This window comes from Triticum urartu, chromosome 7A (genome assembly GCF_056163025.1).
Source record: "Triticum urartu cultivar PI428250 chromosome 7A, HENAU_Tu73, whole genome shotgun sequence".
In the NCBI taxonomy this organism is placed as follows: Eukaryota; Viridiplantae; Streptophyta; class Magnoliopsida; order Poales; family Poaceae; genus Triticum; species Triticum urartu.
The window spans coordinates 109176670-109192593 of record NC_141879.1 but is presented as its reverse complement, the minus strand read 5'-3'; the positions used below and the strand labels follow the sequence as shown (position 1 = coordinate 109192593).

At 45.7% G+C, this 15924-nt stretch overlaps 1 protein-coding gene and 1 pseudogene across 3 annotated transcripts; one reads left to right on the top strand and one right to left on the bottom strand.

The window, feature by feature from the left end:
• Positions 1 to 8859: 8859 nt before the first annotated feature.
• On the bottom strand, positions 8860 to 14022 carry LOC125525494 (uncharacterized). Of its 2 annotated transcripts, none has more exons than XM_087535258.1 (2): positions 11573 to 14022; positions 8860 to 11521 (listed from the first exon to the last, which is right to left on the bottom strand). In XM_087535258.1, exons 1-2 carry the CDS (start codon positions 12911 to 12913, stop codon positions 11255 to 11257), a joined length of 1608 nt encoding a protein of 535 aa, XP_087391384.1. In that variant the 5' UTR covers positions 12914 to 14022; the 3' UTR covers positions 8860 to 11254. The 2 variants fall into 2 exon arrangements, with proteins under 2 accessions (XP_087391384.1, XP_048546447.2); XM_048690490.2 differs by having other exon boundaries at positions 8861 to 11485; positions 11573 to 14017.
• LOC125518442 (putative carboxylesterase Os04g0669600) lies at positions 12912 to 15363 on the top strand (annotated as a pseudogene). Its single transcript, XR_015609755.1, has 5 exons — positions 12912 to 13064; positions 14417 to 14542; positions 14627 to 14738; positions 14835 to 14942; positions 15030 to 15363. The product of XR_015609755.1 is annotated as a putative carboxylesterase Os04g0669600 (transcript).
• The last annotated feature ends 561 nt before the right edge of the window (positions 15364 to 15924 follow it).

The following is a 15924-nucleotide window of genomic DNA, read 5'->3' as shown; positions in this document are numbered from 1 at the left end:
ATATATATTGAACATTTTGTGATATACGCTGAACATTTTTGAAATTTTGAACATTTTTTAAAAAAGTGAAAAAATAAATAAATCCATGAACAATTTTTAAAATCATGAACAAAATTTGGAATTCGAACCATTTTCTTGAAAACAAAGTATAAAAGTAAAACAAAAAAGGATAAAATGAAAGAAAAGAAACAAAAAAATGGACACAAAAAGGTAAAAAAAAACAGTAAAAATGGAAAAACTAGCAAAAGGAAAAAAGTCGGTTTAGGGAACCTACTAGAAGGTTCCCAAAACCAGGTCTCGCTCAAAGTGAGCCGGCCCGTGCGCCTTGTTCGCTCACTTCACTTCAGCGAAGCAGCGACGAACGGACGGACATGGGTGTCATATAGGATCTGCCCGGAATTCCCAGGAAGACCCCTAACTTCGCCATCGCGTCAGGCGACGGGGGAGCTTGGGCTGGCGGGGAGACCGGCGTCGGGTGGCGGGGAAACTTGGGCTGGAGGGAGGATATCAGCATATGGCGGCTGGGGAACTTGGCTGGGAGAAGCAGCGGGGGCCTCGGGGGAGCTCTGGCCAGAGGGAACAGCCATCGAGCGGCGGGGGAGCAGAGTGGAGCGAAGTAGGAGTTGAGGCTAAGGGCGAGTGGCGGTGGCGTCAGATCTCTGATAGGTGGCGACCGTTGGCGGCTTGAGAGCTCTGGCTGGGGGCAAACAGTGGCGGGAGAGCGGCGGTTGGTGCCGAGGTGCCGAGCAGCGGCGACGCTAAGAACGAACCCTCATAGTACATCAATTTTTTTAGTCCAGGAGCCGCATATATTAGTACAAAGTAGATTGCAAAAATACCAAAGGGTATATAGGTCAGTCCACCAGGATTTATCAAGTTAAATAAATTAAAATTCAGCAAAACGCCACTTAGGGCAAATGATCAGTAAATTAATGAAAAGTATATATAAGTCTAAATCAAATGTTGCAAATCATCAAGTGCCAAACTATAATAGGGCAAATCATCAAATCCCTTGTATCTTTCGGATGATTAAGGATTTTTTTCCAAGGAGAGATGATTAAGGTTTTTGTTTTAACATGAGAATATTAGAAAGGTAATATAATATTACTTAGGAGAATATTATGAATGTGATGATTAAGGTTGCAATCAAATAACAAAATGCCTCTTGGTCAATTTGTTCGTGCAATTACTCGGGTCATCCATTCGAATTTTACCACAAGTACAATTTTATTTGCCTTTTGAGTACAAAATCTTTGATTATAGTCGCATATAAAACATCTCACAAATCGTCTCTAAGTTAATTAAAATTATATACCTATTTTCTAAATGGCCAATTATAAGCAAAAGTTTGTGACGCCCCATAAACGTCTTAAGAAGCGTCTTTAGCTTGCTAGTGTTTTTGGGCATAGAGACGAAGACAAATAGCGTCTCAGAAAAAGCGACCATACAAACCGTTTTTGTTGTAGTGGTTGCCAATATCGTACGGGGAGGGGATAGGACGGGAAGGTGTGTCACTCAAGGGAAGGGGATCAGACGGCAAGGTGTGGGCCTCAGCACTCGGATGATGCGGCGTCGTAGACCAGTACTGGCAATAAATCAGTCGTGGAAGGGAACCTGTAGGATGGTGCAAGCAAGATGATGATGTGGACGCACGACAGTGTAGTGAAACGCTGATGTGGTTAGGCTGTTGACGTGGATAGCTTGCATGTCAAGAGAAATAGATTAGTGGGAATAAACTATTTAGGTATTATAGATTTCTGATTGCAAGAACTTTACTCCCCTATAGGCTTATTTTCCTAGAATATTGTCTTGAGTTAGCTATTGCTACTTGCTACATTTCATATTTCAAATATGCTTGACATAATGACTGCAAGTGTTGGAAATATGAGCAATTTACCAAATGATTTTATTAGCAGAAATATTAGATAAAGCATGACTAATATAACAGTGACAAAACAAGCCATGCGATTTGACAAAGAGAAGGTAAACAACATCTTCATATATGGATTGTGACTGAACACATCTAGAGCAGCTAGTATAGCAAGTTGCATATATGAAATAGAGTCTAACATATGTAGGGCAAATACTAGAACAAGGAACTGCAGCAAGACCTCTAACAGAAAGGAAAATAACACGTACGGGACAGTAGCAGCAGAAGCGCTGGACTTCAGGTCGGTGTCCTCGCCTGCCATGTCATCGAGGAGGTCGTGGACGTCGGGGAAGAAGTCGTCGTCGGGGAAGTAGTCGTCGGAGTCCGTGATGAAGAAGCCAGTAGTCACGCGGAGCGCTCCCCGAAAACCTTATCACCCTTCTCCCGTACATAACTCAAAAGGTGCGATTTTGGAGACCTACTGTCCCGACCTGCGGTGCACGCCGCAAAACGGGATGGAGAAGAACGTAGCAGCAGCGCAGTGGTTGGAACTTTGTGGCGAGAGGAAGAGGAGCTTCTGTTGTGTCTCTCTGGAGAGGAGCGACCTCTCTTATATAGGCACAGGAGAAGGACGCGAAGAGGCTGCGGGGGGAGGTGAAGTAACGAAGGGAGACGAAGCGAACAGGCAGCGGCCGAAGAGGCACGCCGTTCGAATTCAGTGTCCACTAAAGAAAACGTTTCAACTCCCACGCGACCTTTCGTATACCCGTCGTGCGTGGCAAAAATTTAGACATCGGCTCGGCTCATTTCCGCAACACGCGGCGCGGCGCGGCGCGGCGCGGCGCGGCGGGCGGCGGAGGAGGAGCGTGCGTGGATGTCCCTCTTGTTCTCATGCTAATACATGTGGGGAAAGAACCTCCCTTATAAAGAGGTCCAACTCCCTCTAAACTAGCAATGTGGGACTAAACTTTTGTTCCACCTCTTGCCTTGCACAAATGGGATGCGTGGGCCTCTAGGATTTATTAGGAATTTCTGAAACTGCTATTGGGCTAGGCCCAAAATAGACAAAATTCTAGCAATCCCCCACCAGATCCCAGAGGCACACAAAAATTTGCCTTTGCTTCCAAAACACTGTTTTATATACCGGTACTGTAGTGAAGACTGTTAAGTTGAACTTCCACCTAGAACTCTATGCTACACTAGTAAGCAACTTGAACAGTGGATTGTGCCTTGAATTGCAAGTTTTCTGCGAATCTAACTTCACATAAAGCCTTGACCGATATGTGGCTACCGTGGGTCTTCCCCGCGGGTGGAGCTTATGCGTCATACTCTGTGACCTTTTATGAGTTTACTAGAGAGAACCCTACTCTCATAGATCGCGACCTTTGATAATCAGACTCATATATGTGTGTTCTTCAAAAGATGTTCTCCAGGATAACATCTCTGCTTAAATAAGTCACTTAGAACACATTAAGATATACATCAACCTGCCATGCAGATTAGGAGAGTATTGCATCTTCATGGAGTGGTATTATGAATAGTAAGGATACTCTCGTCTCAGTTGACCAACAGCTTGTCTTTCACATCTAATTCACGGGATCTCCGATCACAAAGAATAGATTACCACTGTGAACAACTCATATTGTGGGTCTCATACCCATCTCCCTCGATGCATTATCTATCACATTACGTGATAGAACCTTAGTAAAAGGATCTGCCAGATTTTTAGACGTTTGGATATAATCCAATGCAATAACTCCGGAGTTTTTCATTTTCCTGACAGATTTTAACCTTCTCTGAACGTGTCTTGATGACTTCATGTTATCCTTTGAGCTGCTCACTTTCGTGATTACAGTTTGATTGTCGCAGTTCATAAGGATACCCGGTACATGTTTCTCAACAACCGATAAGTCATTCAAGAGCCGACGAAGCCAATCTGCTTCGACCGTAGCTGTATCTAGTGATGTGAGTTCTGCTTCCATTATTGACCTCGTTAAGATGGTCTGCTTGCAAGACTTCCAAGAAACAGCGCCACCTCCATGAGTGAATACATAACCGCTCGTGGCCTTTATCTCATCAGCATCTGAGGTCCAGTTTGAGTCACTATACCATTCAAGCACCTTTGGATGCCCGGTGTAGTGAATTCCATAATTTGCAGTGCCTTTCAGATAACGCAAAACTTTCTCTAGACCTTTCCAATGCACATCTCCTAGTTTTGAGACAAACCGACTCAGTTTGCTAACAGCAAAAGAGATGTCAGGTCTTGTAGCACTTGCTAAGTACATAAGCGAGCCAATAATCTGAGAATATTTCAATTGATCTCTAGCAATTCTTCGATTCTTTTGAAGTAACACACTCGTATCATATGGTGTTGGAGAGGGCTTGCAGTCACTATAACCAAAGCGACTCAAGATCTTTTCCCCGTAGTGAGATTGAAGCAATGTAATCCCACCATCATCGTCTTTCAACAACGTGATGTTCAGAATGGCATCAGCCACTTCTAAATCCTTCATCTCAAAACAACGAGATAGGAAATCCTTGACCTCCTTAATAACATTCAGATTTGTTCTGAAAATCAGTATGTCATCAATATACAAGCACGGGATAACTCCCTCGCCCCCACCATGGCGATAGTACACACATTTGTCAGCTTCGTTCACAACAAAGCCTGCAGCTGTTAAAGTTCTTTCAAACTTATCATGCCACTATTTGGGTGCTTGCTTAAGTCCGTACAAAGACTTCAGCAACTTGCACACTTTCCCTTCCTGACCATCTAGTACAAACCCATCTGGTTGTTCCATATAAATTTCCTCGTCCAACTCTCCATTTAGGAAAGCGGTCTTAACATCCATTTGATGAACGAGAAGACCATGCGAGGCAGCTATTGAAAGTAGAACTCGAATAGTGGTCAGTCGAGCCACAGGTGAGTAAGTATCAAAGAAGTATTCACCTTCCTTTTGGGTATAACCCTTAGCCACGAGCCGAGCCTTGTACTTTTCAATAGTACCATCAGGCCTAAACTTCTTCTTGAATACCCATTTGCATCCTATAGGTTTGCACCCATAAGGACGATCAATTATCTCCCAGGTTTCATTCGCCAAGATGGAATCCATCTCGCTACGAACCGCTTCCTTCCAGTAGTCAGCATCTTGAGATGCATAGGCCTCTGAAATAGAACTGGGAGTGTCATCTATGAGATACACAAGAAAATCACCACCAAAAGACTTTGCAGTCCTCTATCTCTTGCTCCTAGTAGGAACTTCATTGTTCTCCTCCACAGGACTTTCAAAGTGTTCCATCGAAATGGCAGGTTCGGTAATTGTAACTGGTTCCTGATTCGATGAACTAGGCATCTCCTGATTATATGAGGTAGCCATATCCTTCATGGGAAAGATATCTTCAAATAAAGTCGCATCATTCGACTCCATGATCGTACCGACATATGTGTCAGGTATCTCAGATTTTACAACCAAGAATCTATAGCCAATGCTATGAAAAGCATATGCCAGGAAAACACAATCCACAGTCTTTGGTCCAAGATTCCGCTTCTTTGGAATTGGAACATTGACTTTCGCCAAACAACCCCATGTTCGTAGATAAGAGAGTTTTAACCTTTTCTTCTCCCATTCCTCGAATGGAGTTATCTCTTTGTTCTTTGTGGGAACTCGGTTTAGTACATGACATGCAGTCAATATCGCCTCCCCCCACCATGCCTTGGAGAGACCCGAAGTGTCTAACATGGCGTTAACCAAATCTGTTAGAGTACGGTTCTTTCTTTTGGCCACCCCATTTGACTGAGGTGAATAGGGAGGCGTCCTCTCATGGATTATACCATGTTCCGCATAAAAAGCATCAAATTCATTGGAAAATTACTCTCCACCACGGTCGGACCTAAGCCTCTTGATTTTTCGATCAAGTTGGTTTTCCACTTCAAATTTATAGATCTTGAAAAAGTTCAAAGCCTCATCCTTAGATTTCAGAAGATACACACGGCAGTATCTAGTGGAGTCATCAATTAACGTCATGAAATATTTATTTCCACCTTTTGTCAACACACCATTCATTTCACATAGATCTGAATGTATGAGCTCTAGTGGTGCAAGATTTCTTATTTCCGCAGTCGTGTGAGACTTACGAGGTTGCTTGGCTTGCACACACACTTGACACTTAGATCCCTTGACGGTGGTGAAACTAGGGATTAAGTTCAACTTCGCTAGTCGCGACATGCAACCAAAGTTAACATGACAAAGACGTGAATGCCACACATTGGATTTACTATTGTTGCAAATATGATTAACAACTTTATTGCAAACGCCTGATAAGGATAAACGAAACAAGCCTCCTGACTCATAGCCTTTACCAACAAAGGTTCCATACTTGGATATTAAAAATTTATTCGACTCAAAGACAAGCTTTTAGCCATCTCTACACAGAAGAGATCCGCTAACAAGATTTTTATTGACGGAGGGGACATAATGCATGTTCTTCAGTCGCACGATCTTCCCCGAAGTAAACTTCAGATCGACCGTGCCAACACCACGAATAGAAGCACTTGAACCGTTGCCCATCAGCACGGTTGAAGTCCCTGCGGTCTGATAAGACGAAAACATGGAAATATCACTGCATACATGCACATTAGCACCCGTGTCAATCAACCAGTCAGGAGAATGACATACTGAAAGAATAGTGGGAAATATACCATACCCAGCATCCTTCATGTCAATGTCTCCAATGACAACATTAACAGTCTTGCCGCCTTTCTCAGGATGACGCTTGTCATAGCGATTAGGGTAACTAGGAGCCCAATGATCAAGATCCCCACACACATGACAAGCACCTTTCTTCTTGTCATTCTTCTTCTTGAAGTTCGTGTGTTGCACAGCCTTGTTCTTCCCATCAAACTTTGCTTTACCATCAAACTTGCCCTTGTTCTTAAACTTGTGGGACTGGAAGTTCTGCTTCTGTACCACATTGGCACTAGATCCTCCCTCAATACCTCGAGCACGTGTGTCCTTACTCTCGCCTTTTCTTCCACGTCAAGAGTGCCAATGAGATCCGGGACGGAAAACTCCTGCCTCTTATGCTTCAGCAAGGTAGCAAAGTTCCTCCATGAAGGAGGAAGCTTAGTGATGATACCTCCGGCAACAAACTTGTCCGGTAGCATACAACCGAAGTGCTCAAGTTCTCTAGCAAATGACTTTATCTCATGAGCTTGCTCAACCACGGAGCGCTCTTTAGTCATCCTGTAATCATAGAATTTCTCCATGATGTACAGCTTAGTGCCAGCATCCGAGACCCCAAACTTGGCCTCGAGTGCATCCCATATATCTTTTCCATTATCAATTGATGCATAAGCATCAACTATGTTCTCACCAAGAACACTCAAGAGAGCAGCCTTAAATAGAGTATCCATTTTCTGAAAGGCTTGTGCCTGTTGAGCATCAAGCTCCCCTTCAGGTTTGCCGAGAGTGGCGTCATAGCAACTCATGGTTTGAAACCATAAGACTGCTCTCACGCGCCATCTCTTATAGTGGATACCCTCAAACATAGGAGGTCTCATGGAAGCAGCAAAACCACTTGGGGTAAATCGCCTATTACAAGGTTTTTGGATTGTTGGAAATATGAGCAATTTACCAAATGATTTTATTAGCAGAAATATTAGATAAAGCATGACTAATATAACAATGACAAAACAAGCCATGCGATTTGACAAAGAGAAGGTAAACAACATCTTCATATATGGACTATAACCGAACACATCTAGAGCAGCTAGTACAGCAAGTTGCATATATGAAATAGAGTCTAACACGTACGGGACAGTAGCAGCAGAAGCGCTGGACTTGGGGTCGGTGTCCTCGCCTGCCATGTCGTCGAGGAGGTCGTGGACATCGGGGAAGTAGTCGTCGGAGTCCGTGATGAAGAAGCCAGTAGGACGCAAAGAGGCTGCGGCGGGAGGTGAAGCAACGAAGGGAGACGAAGCGAACAGGCAGCGGCCTCGGCTCATTCCCGCAACCCGCGGCGCGGCGCGTCGTGACGAGGCGAGGCGAGGCGAGGCGTGGCGAGGCGGGCGGAGGAGGAGGAGCGCGCGTGGATGTTCCTCTTGTTCTCATACTCATACATGTGGGGAAAGAACCTCCCTTATAAAGAGGTCCAACTCCCTCTAAACTAGCAATGTGGGACTAAACTTTTGTTCCACCTCTTGCCTTGCATAAATGGGCTGCGTGGGCCTCTAGGATTTATTAGGAATTTCTGAAACTGTTATTAGGCTAGGCCCAAAATAGACAAAATTCCAGCCGCAAGTAGTCACTATCACATCATGTACACTCTTTGCCCTCCAAGCAAGTTTCTGCACTTGAATACTAATGGTTGGTATAGAGGGGATGAATTCAACACTCACAATAAAGTAATAGGCACGTGATACTTCTACACCTCTATACTAAAGTTTGTTCACTGGTGAAATTGAGAATCCTATGAAACAACCCGAAGCATATGCTTACCCGGCTGTAACAGATGATTGCATTAAAAATGTAATGACAGATCTCCACACATTTTACTGAAGAGGGCACAAACCACAAGCACACCTCTTACAAGTTGTTATGTTTACAATTGAACAATGAGTTATTCATGCAAACATAACAAACTTTATGTAGTTACAATATTCACTTTTTTATAGGGGAACTATCACATTTTGATTTTAACTACTATTACTCAATACATAAACATTTAGGATGCATATTGCTACCACAAATTCCCGCAGCAACGCGCAGGGGATCATCTAGTTTATCAAATGCTTGATCCACATATTTATATAAATGATCAAAAAAATTCATCACTTTTTAATACAGTGTCAACATTTGTGTATACACATTTATAATTTTCCATATAATTGTTAAACATTTTTCAAATGCTTGATTAATTTTTTTAAATACATATTTTGTATATATGATAATACATACACATTTAACTTTTTTTAATTCTTTGTTAATATTTTCAAAATTTTATGTAGAGTATTTTTCGTCATATATATATTTAGAATATTTGAAAGAATAAACAAAAATAAAAAATAAAGCAAAAATGAAAAAAAAACCATGGAAAAAAACAAGGCTTGGGCCTTGCGTGCGCCTGGGTTGGCCCGTCTCGGGCTTCCCTTCACGTGAGGGTTCCCTTCAAGCAAGACATAATCTCGTTAACATAGGTGCGCCCTGGCGGTATGGCACGGAAAAACCACAAGCAATGCAACGCAGCGAAAACAAGAATATGGACGTGTGGATCATGTAATCAAGGAATTAGATAAGACTTAACTTCTTTTTATGCAGATGATAATTAGTAAAGTATGAATATGAGTCTGTCTATAGCATATCTAAATGCGCCCTAGTTATTACTCATCTAAGTAACTCTAGCAAACATAAAAAGGAAAAAAAAAGGAAAAATAAGATACCCACATGAATCATCACCTAAAATCAATGGCATATGCTCTAAATGTTGTTTAGCAAAACTGTATGAACAGAAAGTTAGCAAACCACAAATAACAAATCCGGCGAATATTATGTCAGAAAATTAACCACTTGTGTGCTGCAAATAACCAACAAAATGTGGCCAAATTCACCATTTCTGAACCTTATGCGAAAGTTTACCACGATTTTTTTGAAGTTGCAAGTGTACCATTGTCCAGTATAGCTACCTTTTCTGATAGATTTTAGACTTCTTATCCTGTATTAGTTTAAGGGCTGGCTAACTTTTGTCTCTTGTCATGTTGCTATCCAGTGTTAATTTATCTGTCCACCAAGTTTTAGAGGTAAATCATGAATAGTCTTCTATATTTTTTGTGGTTCACGGGCCATAGCTTAGCTTCCGTGCAGTAAATATTATGAACAATGCGGCATTTCTCTTACCATGTTTCGTGTATAAATGTAAGAATTGTGCTACCATGCCTTATAGATCATAACTCTTGGATGCAACATTTTGTACATTCTTTTGCATTAGAAATTTATCTTATGGTATTATGTTTATTTTTTCAGAACCAAAGACCCTGGGCAGGAGCCATTTGCTTTGGCAAGGGTTCAATGATCAAAGGTGGTCCTCTTTGCTCGTGGGCGCGCAATGGGAGCGCGGCGCACAATCTCCGCCTGCTCTAAGACACTACATGCGGCACAGTCACGTTGGCCTCGGCGGCAGGCACCACAACGACAACGAGCGGGAATTTTCCATCGTTCAAATGCAAGCGTCCAGTCCCGCACCCCCTCCATGTGTGTGCTCCAGTTTATGTCCTGCATTGTGCCATTCATCCTGCAAACCCCTGATGTCTATGACAAGGACTGCTACTTATTCTGCGATGCTCGCGACATGGGACGTGTTGGGCACTAATAAGATGGTGAAGGAGTAGCTGCTCAAGAAGGCGATGATGAAGGTGAGTGTCGGCTCATTGGGGCAACGGAGAGCGGTGAGGATGCGAAGGCGGATGCGATGCAATACAACGGCATGATGGAGAGTATCTTCTAGAGACATAATGTTAGGATTGCTTGTTTATTTACTGAGTTTGATAACCAGTTGTATATGCACTTGTCCTGTCAACTGCAAAAAAAGCCACTGAAAGGGGCATTTTCTTACCTTGCCTTTCTATTCAGAAGTTGTAAAAAGAAAGAGAAAGTGCGGCCACCTATCTAGCACCGTTCAGGAGCGGCTCATGCGTCGCACCGAAGGAGCGTCCCAACCACTAGTATAACATAGCAACGCACGCTATCTATGCCATTCAGGTCAGCCCAGGGACTGTGGCGGTAGCCACTTGCCATTATATCTGGCCATCCCTCATATCGGGCCGGACCAGGCCTAACCAAGCCCAATGCAGAAAACCTAGGCTCGGGTTCAGGTCCGGTCCAGCCCGCCCCAAGCATCAGGCCTAAAAATCAGGCCCAAGCCTAGCCCGCCGGTGTAAAAGCCCACTAGGCCTTTTCGATAAATCACTAATATGGCAGGCCCATGCCCATCCCGACCTTCGGACTCAAAAATTAGGCCCAGGCCCGGCCCGTGGACAAGGTCAGGCCGTACTCGCCACATCGCTGCCACATCGTTGTGTTGACCAGAAGTCTACCGTCGTTGACCATGACTATTCTACCGCCAATGCCAACGGCGGTAGGAAAATGGTCAAATCCTAAGTTTTTTTACAAACATGGTCAAATCGTGCTAAACTTTTGCATAAGGTTCAAAACAGTGAATTTGGCCCCAAAATGTTGGTCGATCTGGAACACAGAACAGTCGTGTGCAAAAAATCATCAACCAGGCTTCAGGAGTAGTATTCCAAAAGATTAATCTACAAGGTAATTAAGCGTCCGCCTGACCTGCCGGACGGTGTAGAGAGGACAGCTAGAGCGCACAGCGCGCTTCACGTCATCTGCCCCGCGTTCGCGCCCCGCCAGCGCTCGTAACCATCCAGCGCGTCCTGCGCGCGCCGTGGGCGCGCTCGGCCTTCACCGTCTCCACCTCCGCCTCCGCCGCGGCGAGCTTGGCCTCCGACCTCTCCAGCCGCGCCCGCAGTGCGGCGACCTCCGCGTCCCGCGCGTCCAGCCGCTGCTCCAGCTCCAGCGCGTAGGCCAAGGAGAAGGACGCGTAGTTTGCAGCCTGCACGCATGCGTCGTTGCCGTCCACGCACAAATACTACAACCAGTGAGATCGATTCGACCGCGGACAAGCAATGTACTAGCATACCTGAAGAACGGCGACATAGGTGGACGCGACGGTGTCGGAGGGCTCGGTCGCCGCGAACACGCGCGCCTGAAGCGGGACGACGCCCCGCAGCCTCTCCCGCGCGGCCACCCAGTCGGCGCTGTCGCCGTCGTGTCCGCTGGGAATATGCTGAATCTTCCGGCTGCTCCGGGAGAAGGCCTCGGGCGGGGAACAAATTCCGGTGGGCGCCGAGCTGTCATCGGCGGTAGGCGGAGTGTCTGGCAGCACAGATGGTGGGCCGTCGTCGCCGTATGCTTCGGCCAGATTCCTCTTCTTCCCACACAACGGCGACGATCTCGTCACATCGCTGTCCGGCTCAATTTTCACCTTGTTCGCCGACGCCGATGTTCGTGCCGCCGCCGCCTTCGATGCTAGCATGGATTTCATCATGCCGTACACTGCGGGATCCATCCCTTTGGACTGGGTAGCAGTACAAGTACAAGAAGGCGGCGGCTGCGGTGACGACGGCTCCGGTGCCGGGAGCTGCGGTGATGACGGCGCCCGTACCGGTGCCGGCAAGGGAGATATCCCGGCCTCGGCAAGATTTCTGATGCAAAGATACTTCCTGAGATCAATGGAGGAGGCTCCCTGAGCAGATAGCGACTTGGCCGCCGCTGCCTCATCTTCGGCGGAGAGCACAGGGTCCACGAGGGAGCTCTTGGACGGCTTGCCCCACTCCACAGGACAAGGCCACGCGGTCGGCGAATAGAGGAAGAAGAACCCGCGCTTCCAACCCTTGATGGACTCCGGCAACCCCGTGAAGCGCAAGCCGGATCTGCCCTTCGACCTGGGCTGGAAGTAGTACCAGCCTTTTTGGTGCTTGTGGGGGAGGGCGGACAGCAGGAAGAAGCGCCGGAACACCGCGAGCGACGGCGGCACGCCGGCGGAGCGGCAGAGCACAATGAATCCCGCCATGATGCGCCACCCGTTGGGCGCGAGCTGCGTGGGCGCGAGGCCGAAGTGGTTGAGCGCGTCGACGAAGAACCGGTGCAGGGGGACGCGCATCCCGGCCTCCAGCGCGTGCGCGTACACGCAGACGGCGCCGTGCGGTGGGGACGAGCTCGCGCGCAGGTCGCCGGCGGGGAAGGCGGTGTACTGGTCCTTGGCGATGCCGTACTTCCTGCACACCGCGTCGACGTGGCCCTGCGTGCGGAAGACGGAGGGGAATTCCTCGTCCGACGATGGGGGCTCGACCCCGGCGGCGTCGTCCTCGATGTCGGAGGTGGTGACCTTGTAGTCCGGGTCGGAGGGGGAGGACGGAGAGGACGAGGAGGAGGAAGAGGAGGAGGAGGACGAGGAGGAGGAAGAAGAAGAAGCAGCCATGGCGGGCGAAGGTCCTACTCCAATGGCTTCAGATTTGCTTCCCAAAGAGCTTTCTCCCCGCGGATGGGTTTGTGCAAAGACTGTGGACACTCCACTATACCGTCACAGGCAGAAATTTACTGCAGGGAAAGAAATATGCACTGAAGATGCAGTCAGTAGCAGGCTGCAGCGAGCTGCAATGTCTAGTTTTGTCTAGACGACAGAAGACGCCGTCTGGAAGTCCAGCCACGTGGACCGAAGAGTCAAGTCACGAGCCAGCTACCCCACCCCCGGACTGAAGGACTCTGCTAGCACTAGCAGTCTACTCCTGCGAGTACCCTTCGCCTCGCCGGAGGTCCCGATAACCGCCGTAATCATCCCCAGCTCAATTTAATCCCAGAAATAATCGCTTGCTGTTGAGTGATTTACGTATACTGTAGCCATTCTTCCATTCGCAATCTCTCTTCAGTGTGTCATAATTGTTGCTAAAGAATTGGTTAGTGTTATTTGCCTATGCTTCAGAGTATGCATGCGTCAGAAATCAAGCTTCCTTCGCACTTTGAGGCCTCCTTTAGTTTGGAGAAATTTTGTAGGATTTTCATAGGATAGGATTTCTATAGAAAAAATCCCTTCAGAGCTCTTTGGTTTGTAGGAATGAAATCCTATTCCTATGGAGAAATTCTTTCTATCGTCCATATTTTATAGGAAAATAAACATTAGCTTAGACTTAATGGGAAAAAATCCTATGGTGTGAATCAAAGGGCATTTCCTTTTTTATTCCTATGCATAGGATTTGAGATGCATGTCATCTCATTTCCTATGACTTTCCTATTCCTATGATTTTCCAATCCTATGAACCAAAAAAGGCCTGACTCTGGCTGTGCTCCCCCTCCAGCAAATAATCATTAATTTGGAACTGCCAGATTTGCACGTCAATCTATATTACAAAGTAAACATTGTTCAAGACTAATCAGGTTTAGTATCTTTTCACTGTTACTTTATAGAATGATATGACATCATTTTTCTCATCAGATTTGCACGTCAATCTATATTACAAAGTAAACATTGTTCAAGACTAATCAGGTTTAGTATCTTTTCACTGTTACTTTATAGAATGATATGACATCATTTTTCTCATCAGCGTTTGAATATTTTAAATACAAAGAAAGTTTTTTCTCGGCAGCGTCAAAAATCTCTGTTTGAATATTTTAAATACAAAGCAAGTTTTATAGCACTTTGCACTACAACGAATCTCTTGCACTAAGTGTATGGAATCCTCATGGCTATTTAAGCTCATCGGTGCGTGTTCTAATGTTATAAAGCAGATTAACTAGAGCCTGGATATACCGAGCAGAGTGGATTGCTGTTCTAATGTTCTAGTACTTCTGTATCCCTGTATTAGACCACCAAATTGGATGAAGAACAGATAAACTGTTCCTGGTCGTTCAACATTTACAGGCTAACACCTTTTCATTTTAGAGTGTTTTAACATTATATGCTTTTTCTTCCCAATTTGTTTGTTAGACCACTGTTAGAGATGAGGAAGGAGTCCTAGAAGCTGTTGAGCATGTGCACGATATGTTAGACAAAGAACTGGCTGCCGGGATGAGTCCTAGAAACAAAATTTCGTTTGTGGATTAAGCCAAGGAGGTACGGCGGTGAAATATGCATCTAATCATTTCTGGTTTCAAGATAGTACTTACTGAGAATTTGGTTTCCATTCTGTCTCCACAGGTGCTCTAGCCATAGCAAGTGTTCAGCTCTACCCCAAGACTTGTGTGTTTTCAGTGGTTCAATTCCTCTGAGCAAATCATTTGCTGACAGGGTGATGCCTGAAGCCAGAAAGGTAACAACAACTGACCAAATCATGGCTAAACCAATTATATTTCGTAGCTGAATCCTCTTGCAAATGTCTTGTCTCTGAATTCTTGCAAACCTGCAGATGCCGATTTTATGGTTTCATGGGATGGCAGACGGGGTGGTACTATTTGAAGCCAGGTACGCTGGCTGCACGTTTCTCCAAGAGCTTGGCATGGCCTGCGAATTCAAGGTGGTAGAAAAGCATACTTGTAGTCATAACCGTTTAATTGGAGCTTCGGTTTTAGCTTCTCTGACTATTTTTCTTCAATATTATCAGACTTATCCGACCCTTGGGCACTGGCTTGTGGATGAAGAGCTCCAGTATTTTGATGATTCATATTCGATCGCCTAGGGATCTCTCAAGGAACTGAAGCTGCAAGACAATCGTCATCATCGTCGTCGAACCACGAAGAACTACACTAGTTAGAGTACTTCACAAACTTATGGGCACCATTGGTGGCACATTGCTAGTACATATGTGACCTGAATCTCAGTTGACTAGTTCTCTGTCTTCTCAATTCGTGTGCCTGATGACTTGCTCTGTTATTCATTGATGCTTCGATTAACTGTGTCACATGAATCTGACATGCCCAGTGGCTCATCGATGATGTTCTCTGGTTAGTGTTATCTTTACGATTGTACGAAGATATTTAAATCTAATCCTACGGTTAAATTATTAGTGCTATCTGAATGTAATAGTAGCTCCTCTGACTCCCAGCCCCCGGCGTCGTCTGACGAGGAGGAGGCCCTGAGCAGGAAACCGAGCTCAGCTGCAGCGGTGCCAGGTGGTCGGCCCCCACGGCGTCGATGTCGTCGTCGAGCAGGTCCTTCGGCCTCATCCTCTTTGTGGCCTCCGCCTCTGCAGACACGACCGCATCAAGGTCGGCCTCCCTGGCCCTCTTGTTGTTGCCGGTATACGAACCAAACATCAGAGACGAGGAGGAGCTCTCCATGGCTGGCAGACGAGCTTTTCTTCTTCTCCTTTCCTTCGTGTTGCGGGTTGAATTCACGAAATGGCAGGGGGTATCTACAAATGTTCAGCAGTTGACTGGCTCGGTACTGCTGGCGCCACTTGGCTATGTGTGATTGGCTCAGGACTAAACTTGCACATCTTGAACAAGTTTTAGGACTAAATAGTGCACTTTTGCAAGTTATAGAACTTGTAAGAATAG